Raw genomic sequence first — 14,272 nt, forward strand, 5'->3', positions numbered from 1 at the left:
AAATGCAGGGAACAAAACCCCTTCGATCATCTATTCTACTTTGATTTGAAGGCACTTGTCAACAACACGATACTTTTTAATAATATCAACCAATGCTTTTTCCAATCTATCTATTGCTTTGGAGGTAATTTAAACAAACTAACTCCCTTGTTGAGGTAAACCAGAAGACAGGACAACAGAAAAACACCAAGTCCACTCGTTCTCCCATTTTTTTGAGTTTTTTCTTTTTTTTTTTTTTTAGTTTTTGTTGGTGGGATCAGTAAAAATTATAATAAATATAATAATCAAAAATTTCAGTCCTGAAGTAGCACCTTCATCTTGTCGCCTCGCCGAAATCTGCACATACGAATCGATCACGTGACCAAATAAAAAAAAATCCAACTCGAGTCCGAACAAGCGACTTCCTGACAGTATATTTCTAGTGACTATGTTCTAACTATGAATACCTACCAAGATCGACCGGTGGGATTCGAACCACTAAATGCAAAAGTTTCGATGTTTGAAACCCATTGCCTTATCACTGCGCCACGGGACTATGCCAAGAAGCGCTTCTGCGGCTATTTATATGTACAACTGCAGACCAGACTGTTTAAGCGAAAATCCAAAAGAGTGCTGTTTTGAGTCCAACCTAACCTAATGATAATAACCAATCTAGCCATCTGATACGTAACCACACCCAAACCACACCCATACCCAACCCTACCTGGTCGCCTGCAGGTCCTGACACTATTCCCGCATTCCGGATCCGAAAAATAGATACATGTCTTTCGTCTTTATGAAGAAGCCTTCACCTTCTCTTCTCACTTTACTTTCTGCTTTGATTGTTTCCTGTTTCCGTGTTTCTTTCTCCTGCCGTGTTCCGAGGAGTTCCGTGGTCTGATCATCGGAGTCATGAAATTGGAGATTTCCCGCCCGTGTTCAGTTCAAACGCCCTTCAAACAAAATATGGGCGGCAACTCTAGAATTATCCGCCAAAAGAATTATCTTTCCAATCTTCCAAACTTTGATTTCGTCTAGCCTGGTTGTTTCGATTTGAGTGAAATTCGAGCTATAAAAACTCGCGAGTTAACAATAATAACCGAGCGACGGATGATATATATCGTTTATTCTGAAATCAAAAAGTTATCAAAAACGAGAAAAGAGGAAAAGAAGAGAGCATGAATTTTGATTGAATAACTTTTTTTATGACCATCCTTTGATTGAAGTATTCAACGTTTGACAAAGCATTCAGGACTTTTTTGTTTCAAATTTTTCATCTTGGTAACTTTTTGTTTTAGATATTTAATAGTTGGTTCTTGCAAGAAGAGTGGTGTGTTCCTTTTTTGAAGAGAGAAAGAAACATGAAGTTTCTTTGCATTTTTGGAATTTTCCTTCTGGTTTCTTCAGGTAAACCTTCTTTAGAATTAAATTTTTATCACATATGTTACGGGTTTTTTACTGTGAATCAAAAAAAAGACTCACCACCTACCGTGTGAGAGTGGGTAACTTGCATCAGTGGAGGCTAACATGCATATAGCCCTAAAATCCAGGTGATGTCAATCAGTCAGGCACATCCTGGCAAATGAACGGGGTGAGCATTTGCATGGGGTATTCGTCACCCAGTGTAAATGAGATAGGACGTCTCAGTCTAAAAGCGTGAAAATGAATAAAAATGAACTTCAAACTGAAAAAGGGAAAAAAGGAAGAAAACTGGGAATTTTATTTTTTCGTTAAAAGTTTCTTCACTCTTCGAAGACAAAATTGACCCATGGAAAAAAAATTTCATCTATGCAGTTCTTTGAAATGAAGCAAAATATTTCCAACCCGGTTCAATAGACCCCTTTCATAATTTTTCAGCTTGTTTTGATTTTCTCGCTTAGTCTTCTTTTCTGTATGGTCTTTTTTAACAAAATCTGGAATAAAAGAGACAGAATTTCGGAGGCAAAGTTGGAGGCATATTGCCTCTATCATCCAAATTTGTAATATATTTTATTTAGGCTAAACAAGGTAATCCAAAACATATGACATCACATGAAAGGGGTCTATTAAACTGGGTATTCTGCGCTATTACGTCACTTTCGTTTTCGACCCCGTTCATTTGCCAATGGTCACAAGTGAAAAATACCCCGTTCATTTGCCAGGATGTGCCTGACTGTCAATCGAAAATTTCGATTGTCGAACCGATCGAATATAATCGAAACCAATCGAAGTGATTGACCGAATCGATTGAAGCCAATCGAAGTGATCCATCGAAACGATCGAAGTCAATCGAAGATTTACATCATTTTAAGATTGATTTGGTTCGATTGTACTCGATTGGCTTCGATTGATTCGGTCAATCACTTCGATTGGTTTCGATTATATTCGAAATTTTCGATTGACATCCTTTTTTGTTAGTGGACTAATGAAAAGCCCGAACAATAACACCATGTGTGATCAAATCAATCGAAGTAAATCGAAGTGATTGTTCAAATCAATCAAACTCAATCGAAGTGATTGATCGAACAATCGAAACCAATCAAAGTGATTGATCGAATAGATTGAATCCAATCAAAGACGATCGAAGATTTACATCTTTTTCCCATTTTGATTGAATTCGATTGTTCGATCAATCACTTGGATTGAGTTCAATTGATTCGAACAATCACTTCAATTTACTTCGATTGAATTCGATCGATTCGACTCCAAATCGAATTCGATTGAGTTCGATTGACATCCCCTGGTAAAATGAATGACCTGGCTGGTCATTAAAATACAAAGTTGAATCAAAACAAAAATGGCAGAGTAGAGCTATAGGCGGACCTGGATAAAGTTTATTTTAATGACCAGCCAGGTCTTCATTTTGAGGGAATGATGATGATGCAAGTTACCCACTCTCACGGTATATAGACGGCAATCATAAATATCTTCCTTTCACGTCCTCGTTGGATCTAAAAAGTGAGTCAGTCGGTCGGTCGATAGTAAAAATTTTCCGGTTTTCTTAAAATTGGTCTGTGAGGCAGTAAAAGGTAAAAGGGCGTTAACTGAGGCGGCAGGAGGCCCAATCGTGTGTATGTTTTGTGTGGTTTAAGATTATGAAGTTTAAACACTATGACCTTTGACACATAATGGCACGTGTAATGATAAACAAAGTTAAAATGCTGAGAATGGCGCTAGAAATCGCTCACAAAAATCGGCAATAATGAAATTTTTGAGCAGAGGAAACGTCATCAAAACAAAAAGTCCGAAGAATTTACTGACTTTTCGACTAAATTTTACTCAATTTTCAGGAGTCGGTCAGGCAACGCAAAACGAAGATATTTGTGATTGCCGCCATATGTATTTTACGGTGTCAATTGAACAAATCAAAGGCCAAATTTATAGTTGAACAAAATCAAACCCAATATTCTATCCCGTAATTCAAACTTCTCAGAAATGGTCCGGAAAAATATGCGCTCCACAGTTGTATATAAAATTGTTTGGGAGGTAATCGAACGCGTTTTTGCCTGCAAGAGGGGTTATGGAAGGTGCGTTTTCAGTTTCTAACTTTTGATAACAATTTTTTTTTGGCAAAAAGCTTTCAGGGTGGTTTATTTTATAATATCACAAATGAATAAAAGGAACATACTAAAATTTTAGGGGATTCTGATTGAAAAAATCTTAAAAAGCTAAAAAAACCAACTGTTTTGGGAATTGTAGGAAAGGTGTATCAAATGATTGCAATTCAATTGTCGAACCAAATCAAATCATAATTGAATATTACCCAGGATTTTTTGTTCAATTTGCTTATGTCTGTATGTTATCGCGTTCCCTTTGAGAATTTCATTTATAGAAATTTGTTTACTAGCAAACGACTATATTACCTAGAGAATTTATAGAACATATTACTACGTCATTTTATTACTAATTACTATTTGCGTATTGCCTAGGGAAATTATGAGAGTTTATAAAAACCCACAACATTTGTAGATAGGCGAATTCATTTTTATTATAACGATGAGAACATCAGTGCAAATTATGATAAAGGACTAGAGTTTGTTAAAGATGAAATATGGCTGGAAATAAAGTTGTATAATTGTCCTTATAATTTACTGAGGTATCCTTCGAATGAATTCCTTTGCCTTTGCAAAGTTCAACAATAATTTGCAATAATGTACAATAATTTGCATGTTCTGAAAAGAGAAAGTAAATAAATTTTATGGTATTTGATTTACTGGAAGACACTATTAATAAGATTTGTGTAGTCCGTTTATTAATTATGGATTATATAAATGTTTGAACAAGAAGAATTGTATTGTTAATTTTCTGGCTTGATTTTGACTCGTACCAAAGAGTCTTGAATTGTTGGCTGGAGTTGTGACTCGAACCTTGGGGTCGAGGGAAGGACTCGTGCCAAGAGTCGTTGAATTTGCTGGCTGGAGTTGTGACTCGAACCTTGGGGTCGAGGGAAGGACTTGTGCCAAGAGTCGTTGAATTTGCTGGCTGGAGTTGTGACTCGAACCTTGGGGTCGAGGGAAGGACTCGTGCCAAGAGTCGTTGAATTTGCTGGCTGGAGTTGTGACTCGAACCTTGGGGTCGAGGGAAGGACTCGTGCCAAGAGTCGTTGAATTTGCTGGCTGGAGTTGTGACTCGAACCTTGGGGTCGAGGGAAGGACTCGTGCCAAGAGTCGTTGAATTTGCTGGCTGGAGTTGTGACTCGAACCTTGGGGTCGAGGGAAGGACTCGTGCCAAGAGTCGTTGAATTTGCTGGCTGGAGTTGTGACTCGAACCTTGGGGTCGAGGAAGGACCCGTGCCAAGGGTCGTTGAATTTGCTGGCTGGAGTTGTGACTCGAACCTTGGGGTCGAGGGAAGGACCTGTGCCAAGGGTCGTTGAATTTGCTGGCTGGAGTTGTGACTCGAACCTTGGGGTCGAGGGAAGGACCTGTGCCAAGGGTCGTTGAATTTGCTGGCTGGAGTTGTGACTCGAACCTTGGGGTCGAGGGAAGGACTCGTGCCAAGAGTCGTTGAATTTGCTGGCTGGAGTTGTGACTTGAACAATTCACTCTTTTACGTACACTGACGTATTCTTACATTAGTCTATCCGTACACTGACGTATCCGTACACTGATCTATCCGTACACTGACGTATCCATACACTGACGTATCCGTACACTGACGTATCCGTACACTGACGTATCCGTACACTGATCTATCCATACACTGATCTATCCGTACACTGACGTATTAGTACATTGTTCTGTCAGACTTCTGATCAACCAACTACCTGCTGATCAATCATCTGCTTGTCAACCAACTACTTGCTGATCAACCAACTTCTTGCTGATCAACCAACTTCTTGTTGATCAACCAACTACCTTCTGATCAACCAACTACTTGCTAATCAAACAACTACTTGCTATCCAACCAACTACTTGCTGATCAACCAACTACCTGCTGATCAACTACTTACTCACAATTCAACTAATTGCTGATCAACCAACTACTTGCTGATCAACCAACTACCTGCTGATCAACCAACTACTTGCTGATCAACCAACTACTTGCTGATCAACCAACTACTTGTTGATCAACCAACTACCTGCTGATCAACCAACTACTTGCTAATCAAACAACTACTTGCTATCCAACCAACTACTTGCTGATCAACCAACTACCTGCTGATCAACTACTTACTCACAATTCAACTAATTGCTGATCAACCAACTACTTGCTGATCAACCAACTACTTGCTGATCAACCAACTTCTTGCTGATCAACCAACCTGCTGATCAATCAACATTATACACTGACGTATTCGTACACAGATCTATCCGTACACTGATCTATCCGTACACTGACGTATCCCTACACTGACGTATCCCTACACTGACGTATCCGTACTCTGACGTATTCGTACACTGACGTATTCGTACACTGACGTATCCGTACACTGACGTATCCGTACACTGACGTATCCGTACACTGACGTATTCGTACACAGATCAACTACTTACTCATCATTCAACTAATTGCTGATCAACCAACTACTTGCTGATCAACCAACTTCTTGCTGAACAACCAACCTACTGATCAATCAACATTGTACACTGACATATTCGTACACTGATCTATCCGTACACTGACGTATCCGTACACTGATCTATCCGTACACTGATCTATCCGTACACTGATCTATCCGTACACTGATCTATCCGTACACTGATCTATCCGTACACTGACGTATCCGCACACTGATCTATCCGTACACTGACGTATCCGTACACTGACGTATCCGTACACTGACGTGTTCATTCACTGATCTATCCGTACACTGATCTATCCGTACATTGACGTATCCGTACACTGACGTATTCGTACACTGACGTATCCGTACACTGACGTATCCGTACACTAACGTATCCGTACACTGACGTATTCGTACACAGATCTATCCGTACACTGACGTATTCGTACACAGATCAACTTCTTACTCATCATTCAACTAATTGCTGATCAACCAACTACTTGCTGATCAACCAACTTCTTGCTGAACAACCAACCTGCTGATCAATCAACATTGTACACTGACGTATTCGTACACTGATCTATCCGTACATTGACGTATCCGTACACAGATCAACTACTTACTCATCATTCAACTAATTGCTGATCAACCAACTACTTGCTGATCAACCAACTACTTGCTGATCAACCAACTCCTTGCTGATCAACCAACTACCTGCTGATCAACCAATCTGCTGATCAACCAACCTGCTGATCAACCAACTACTTGCTAATCAAACAACTACTTGCTATCCAACCAACTACTTGCTGATCAACCAACTACCTGCTGATCAACTACTTACTCACAATTCAACTAATTGCTGATCAACCAACTACTTGCTGATCAACCAACTATTTACTTGTCAATCAACTTGCTGATCAACCAACTACTTGCTGATCAACCAACCTGCTCGTATATCGGTATATTCGTTATTCAAACCTGTGAGCTACCCCCTGCTGGCTAGAAACAACTGATCAATCAACATTGTACACTGACGTATTCGTACACTGATCTATCCGTACACTGATCTATCCGTACACTGATCTATCCGTACACTGATCTATCCGTACACTGATCTATCCGTACACTGATCTATCCGTACACTGACGTATCCGCACACTGATCTATCCGTACACTGACGTATCCGCACACTGATCTATCCGTACACTGATCTATCCGTACACTGACGTATCCGTACACTGATCTATCCGTACACTGATCTATCCGTACACTGACGTATCCGCACACTGATCTATCCGTACACTGACGTATCCGCACACTGATCTATCCGTACTCTGACGTATCCGCACACTGATCTATCCGTACACTGACTCATTCGTACACTGATGTATCCGTACACTGACGTATCCGTACACTAACGTATCCGTACACTGATCTATCTGTACACTGATCTATCCGTACACTGATCTATCCGTACACTGACGTATCCGTACACTGACGTATTCGTACACAGATCTATCCGGACACTGACATATCCGTACACTGATCTATCCGTACACTGACGTATCCGTACACTGACGTATCCGTACACTGACGTATCCGTACACTGACGTATTCGTACACTGATCTATCCGTACACTGACCTATTCGTACACTGACGTATCCGTACACTGACGTATCCGTACACTGACGTATCCGTACACTGACCTATCCGTACACTGACCTATCCGTACACTGACGTATCCGTACACTGACGTGTTCATTCACTGATCTATCCGTACAACGATTTAACCGTACATTCACCAACCAACTTGCTGATCAACCAATCTGCTGATCAACCAACTACTTGCTGATCAACCAACTACTTGCTGATCAACCAACTCCTTGCTGATCAACCAACTACCTGCTGATCAACCAATCTGCTGATCAACCAACCTGCTGATCAACCAACTACTTGCTAATCAAACAACTACTTGCTATCCAACCAACTACTTGCTGATCAACCAACTACCTGCTGATCAACTACTTACTCACAATTCAACTAATTGCTGATCAACCAACTACTTGCTGATCAACCAACTATTTACTTGTCAATCAACTTGCTGATCAACCAACTACTTGCTGATCAACCAACCTGCTCGTATATCGGTATATTCGTTATTCAAACCTGTGAGCTACCCCCTGCTGGCTAGAAACAACACGAATAATTAAAATGGAAACATCATCTGACATACCAAAACCAACCCTCAATCATGCTAAAAGACGAAGAGCTGGAAAGAAATCTGCTATCACGCGTAAGATTAACGAAATCAAAGAGCTCATCTCAGAGAGGGGAAGCAGAACCAAAATCAAGTACCTGGTCGAAGCTTTAAAGACTAACCAGAAAGAAGCTATTCAACGCCATGAGGAGCTGATGCTTCTACTCGAAAACGATGATCCTGATTTCGATGATGAATGGATCAATGACTTATCTTTAGCCGTAGATACATGTATATCTGACACTGAGAGATATTTTCTTGAAAGAATTGACGATCCAGATTCCCTAGAACCAGATAATCAAAGTGATGTTCTTCTTGCTGTAGAGAATTGGCGCCAAAGGAGTTTCAGCGTTGCTAATTCAAGTAAAACATATGAAGAAAATCAACAAATACCAGATGACGTTTCATCTGTTGAGGAAAGTCTCATCGATCCTGAAATGACAAATGCTTTTCTCCAAACTTAATCTGAATCCAAACGAAAATGTCAAAATCAATTCAGATGGAATGAAGTTAAAAGGGATGAAAAGACTCAACAAAAGTTTGGGAGACCTAATTCATCCTAGAGAATCTGATGTTGGTCGTTATCTTCCAACATACCTCAGCGAAAAGGATGACGCAAGCCAAAATCTGGAGAAAAACTGGTCACACTTAAAACAACTACATTCACAGTTAGTTCCTACAGCAAAAACCTACCAAGCAATTGAAGTGGAATCTCCTCAAACTGACTCTAAATCGCACAAAACCAACCCTGCATCAAACAAGGAGATGGTAAAGATGATCGCCAACTTGCCAGAGGACAATTCTCTATTTGAAGAAAAAATAGCAAGTACTGTACATAACCAACCAAAGCAAACTTACGATTATGCTGAAAGCGTCAAATCTAAACCGAATTTCTCAAGATTTCACAGTACCTATACTGTCATTCCGAAAAGGAAAGGTACATCAGTGAGGCAGGAAGAAGGACACGATCTGCAACATCAAACTGAACACCATAAAGAAATGCCTTGTGTCAGGGCCTCAGGACAGGACTTTAAACCAATTCAAATGCATCACAGCAAAACACATAAACACAAAGAAGATTCTATCGACAGCTGGATAGATCACCTAGATCCTCTTAATGAAGAGGAAATCCTTGAAAATACAAAAACAGTCAACATAACGATGCAAATGTTAATCCAACAAAGATTACCAAGGTTGACAATACCAAATTTTGATGGAACTCCAGAACTATGGGTTGATTTTATCAGCAAATTCTACGACATGGTACACAAACAACCATTCTTGGACCCTTTCCAGAAACATGCTCATTTGATTCAAAACCTCCATGGTGAACCATTGAAGGCAGTTAGTGGATTTGATAGCAATTATGAAGGCTATGTCCAGTCACTCCAGAGGTTAAAATACATGTTTGGAAACCGATCATTAGTTGCTCAAGCAACAATTCGAAAACTAGTCGCTGGAAAGCAGCTGGAAAATGATGACATTAAAGGCCTCAACGACTATTACTACACCTTATCACATTGTATGAACACTCTAAAAAAGATGAAGTACTACGCTGATATGTATAGTAGTGATGTCTTGAGACAAGCACTCAAACGCTTACCAACCTATTTACTACGAAAATGGGGTGAATATTGTCTGGTATTGCGAAGACGAGAAGAACCATCTCTTCAGCACCTTGAAATTTGGTTACAAGACAGAGTGATGGCTGCCAGAGACCCAAATCTCCCAACAGAGGAAAAACAGCCAAAACGCTCAAATACATCATCAAGTAGCCTACACCTACAAGGACCTGTCATTGAAGAAGACTTTAAGGAAACCGACAAGCGTAGAGATTCTGAAAAGACTACTCCCAAGAAATTGTGTCAATCATGTGGACAAAGGCAGCATCTAACCTACAAATGTCCTGAATATTTGAAACTTGATGCCAAAGAGCGTTTCAAACTAATCAGATTAAAGAAGTGCTGTTTCAATTGTTTGAGCTCAACACATCAACAAAGGGATTGCTCATCAAAATATACTTGTCTCATCGACGGGTGCAAGCAAAAGCATCACACTTCCCTGCATAACTTCTTTTCCAAAAGATCAAATCAAAGACCGAACACCAACCCTTCTCCAAATCCAAGCCCAGACCAAAACGAAGTCTCTGAACAACAACCACAAGGGACGAGCCTGACTAGTACAGTCCACACCACAATGAACAGAGGTCGAGTCTTCTTACAAGTAGTTCCTATAAAAGTGACAAGCTCGTCAGGAAATAGGATAAAGACATATGCATTACTTGATGGTGGGAGTCAATGTACCATATTGCGAAAGGATTTTTGTCAAATCTTAAAACTTCAAGGTGATCTAAAGCAGATTGATCTTGGAACACTTAAAGGCTTTGGTCATCCAATCCAATCTAAAATTGTAGACATCGAAGTATCATCAATGGACAATACATTCTCAACAAAGATACGAAACGTCTTCTCAGTCGAAAAAGAATACTTCCATGTACCAAGTCAGAAGCTACCAGACAGCCAATCCGATAGAGACAGATGGGATCAAATCAAAGCTCTGGATATTTCAGATGTCGACAAAAGCAAGATTTGTGTGTTGATTGGAGCTGATGCACCCCGGGCATTGGTTACCACTGAATCTATAGATAATGGTCCAGGAATGCCTTTAAGTACCAAAACTCCTTTTGGTTGGGCCATCGTTGGATCCTATAACACATCAAAGGCTGAACAAATTTATTGCAATCATTTGTCAATTCACGAGATTGATGACTTAAACAGAAGTGTACAGAGGTTTTGGGAAATCGAGAGCTTTGGTACAAGTGCTGGATATAAAGGAAAGTCTAATCCACTGTCCATACAAGACACAAAGATTTTGAATTACCTTAAATCAGAGTCAAAAATCAAAGACGGTCATTACGAAGTTCCTATGATTTGGAAAGAAGACATGTTTCTACCAGACAGCTTGAAAACCGCCAAAAGACGATTTGATTACTTGACGAAAAGGTTTAAAAGGGATGATTCCTATTTCGATATGTACAAAACGTGCATCGACAAATACATTAGATTAGGTCATGCACGTAAACTGACTAAAGAAGAGACAGAAAAGAAAACCTCCAAAACTTGGTATCTGCCACATCATGGTGTATCAATGAAAACAAACCAGGAAAAGTACAAGTTGTGTTTGATGCAGCTGCCAAATCACATCAGATTTGCTTGAACTCAAATCTCCTTGCCGGACCTGATCTCCTCAACAAATTAGTTGGCATACTTTTACGCTTCAGAGAACATCCAATTGCAATCACAGGTGATATCGAAGGAATGTTCAACCAAGTAAGACTTAACGAAGAAGATAGAGAAGCAGTTCGATTTTTATGGAAGGATTGCCGATCAGACAAAGAACCTTCACACTACCAGATGTTGGTACATATTTTTGGAGCAAAAGATTCGCCAACTTGTGCAACTTTGCGCTTAAACAATGTGCCGAAAATGTCAAAGAAGACTATTCGGAAGAAGCTATTCAAACAGTCAAAAGAGACTTCTACATGGACGATCTCATAAAATCGGTTGATGATGAAGAAAAAGGCGTTGAACTCGTTCAAGAATTGGCGTCAATTACCCAATCAGGGGGATTCAATCTTCATAAGTTCAACAGCAATTCACAGAAGATAGTTACTCAATACCCATCGAAAAACGAGCTAAAAACATCAAAACATCATTGATGATAGAGAAATTGCAAGAGCCCTAGGAGTAAAATGGGACTTAAAAGGCGATTACTTCACTTTCTTTTCAAACAAACACGACTGCCCAGTTATCACCAAGCGAAGTATTTTGAGAATAACAGCAACAATCTTCGATCCCCTTGGGTTCCTGGCACCATTTATTCTCAGGGCAAAACTGATGATCCAAAATCTTTGGAGAAAGAAATTTGAATGGGATCAACCAGTTGGCGAATGTACTGAAAAGGAATGGAAGAATTGGAAATCAGAATTGGATCTCCTACCAAATATTCAAATACCAAGATTCATTGGGACAAGCAAGGAATTTGAAGCTGAATTACACACCTTTTGTGATGCATCTGAATTAGCATATGACGCTGTCAGCTATGTTCGTATTAAACAACCAAATCGAATCACTTGTCAGCTTGTGATGTCAAAATCTCGTGTATCACCTGTGAAGCAAATATCCTTACCGAGGCTGGAGTTAGAGACACCCCTGTCTCAGTGCCCCGGTGGCATGATTTCAGTACATGATTTTTTTCAGTACATGGTTTCAGTACATGATTTTTTCCTACGTCACTGCAGTAATCAAATCTTTATTGCACTCATTTGTGAATTGAGATATAAATTGAATAAAGACAGCGACAATAAAAAACAGTTCTTGAATTCCCAAGCCATTTAGGATGATTACAAATGAGTGCAATAAAAATTTGATTACTGCAGTGACGTAGGAAAAAATCATGTACTGAAACCATGTACTGAAAAAAATCATGTACTGAAATCATGCCACCGGGGCACTGAGACAGGGGTGTTTAGAGGGCGCATTGCTTGCAGCCAATCTAGCAGAAGCAGTGGTTTATGGTATGGAAACTGAATTCAAGGCCCGCTACTTCTGGACTGATTCAATGTTAAACCTTCAATACATCAATAATAAAGTTCGCCGATTCAAAGCCTTTGTAGCGAATCGTGTAACTGAAATTCGTGAAAGTACAAGTCCTCAGCAGTGGCATCATATAAATGGTGGTTCAAACCCCGCAGATCTGGCAACAAGGGGTATGTCTATCAAGGAGATGATAGCAGGAAAGTGGTTGCAAGGACCAGATTTTTTATATGACGAGACTATCAAAACTTCAGATAAACCAATCGACTTACTTCCCGAAACACACGAAGAAGTCAAGAAGGAAAAGGTCAGGGTTCATGTCATAACCTCACCTAGCAAACTGATCGACTTTCAAGTTTTCCAGTTGGGGCAGATTAACGAATACATTTAGTTGGATATGTATTTTCATAAAGCTGTACCTCCATAAAATTCAACGGCTATCGAATAATCACGACTTCGATAAACTCACACTCGAAGAAAAACTGATAGGGGAGACTGAATTAATCAAAACTATTCAGTCCGAAGTGTTTCATGACGAGATCAAAAAATTGAAATCAAATCAAAGGATTTCAAATAATTCTAATCTCAGAAATTTAGACCCATTTTTGGATAAAAAGGGAGTATTGAGAGTTGGTGGAAGACTAAAGTTTGGGAAATTACCTTTCGCTTCTAAACATCAAGCAATTCTACCAAATATTCACCATGCCGTTAGATTATTTGTGCAACACTTGCATAACACTCACTATCATGTCTTTTTATAAGCCTAACCCTCAAAACGAAAAAGCGAAATATCCTTTTTTGCAATAATCAACCAATCGGAAACATTAAGCAATATCTTTTCATTGAATCAAAATTTTGGCAGGCACTTGCTTATAAAAGGAGACGTAACTCGTAGTAACTAAAAGGTGAAACGCCAGAAAAACGGGTGGAAACGATACGGAAACGGGTGGAAACGACACGGAAACGGGTGGAAACGACACGGAAACGATACGGAAATTTATGTAACGCTAGTCCAGCATTAAGATACATCTCCGTCTATCACGGGCTTTGCATAACCGTAAGAGTATACGAATGTAGGTAATCTATGAAATTTATTGTGAAGAAGTCGTTGCAGTGCAAATCTTTCGCAAATTTAAAATCCCACTTTCCCGTGGAAATAATTGACGTTTTTTGTTTTTTTTTGTATGAAGTTAGATCACCGCCAAAATTCGATCCTTCAAGTCGTCCCGTCGTACTAGAAGTCGTCCCGTCGCAACTTTCGGTAGTCGAATCATCCCAAGAGACAGTGGAAGCTCCAAAAGGAGCCCAATCTAAAATCTTAAATAAAACGAAGTTTTTCAATTATGTCAGTGGGTCCAATTGACCATAAAGTGACTCTAAATGGGTCCAGGGCACTCAGTTGTGACTCTCGAGTCCAACCCTGACCCTAACTGGTAGTGACCCAACAAGCGACAAA

General features: G+C 39.7%; 2 protein-coding genes across 2 annotated transcripts; both read left to right on the top strand.

Moving 5' to 3' along the window:
* Positions 1-8,725: 8,725 nt before the first annotated feature.
* Positions 8,726-11,437, top strand: LOC136810169 (uncharacterized). The gene has a single exon (XM_067066740.1). It carries the CDS (start codon positions 8,726-8,728, stop codon positions 11,435-11,437), a length of 2,712 nt encoding a protein of 903 aa, XP_066922841.1.
* A 1,362-nt stretch (positions 11,438-12,799) lies between these two features.
* LOC136810170 (uncharacterized) lies at positions 12,800-13,207 on the top strand. Its single transcript, XM_067066741.1, has one exon. It carries the CDS (start codon positions 12,800-12,802, stop codon positions 13,205-13,207), a length of 408 nt encoding a protein of 135 aa, XP_066922842.1.
* The last annotated feature ends 1,065 nt before the right edge of the window (positions 13,208-14,272 follow it).

The sequence above is a fragment of the Clytia hemisphaerica genome, unplaced genomic scaffold, assembly GCF_902728285.1.
Source record: "Clytia hemisphaerica strain Z4C2 unplaced genomic scaffold, Clytia hemisphaerica genome assembly, whole genome shotgun sequence".
NCBI lineage: Eukaryota > Metazoa > Cnidaria > Hydrozoa > Leptothecata > Clytiidae > Clytia > Clytia hemisphaerica.

Coding starts and splice junctions, on each gene's coding strand:
- LOC136810169 (XM_067066740.1), top strand. CDS start 8,726: ATGAAGTTAAAAGGGATGAAAAGACTCAACAAAAGTTTGGGAGACCTA.
- LOC136810170 (XM_067066741.1), top strand. CDS start 12,800: ATGGAAACTGAATTCAAGGCCCGCTACTTCTGGACTGATTCAATGTTA.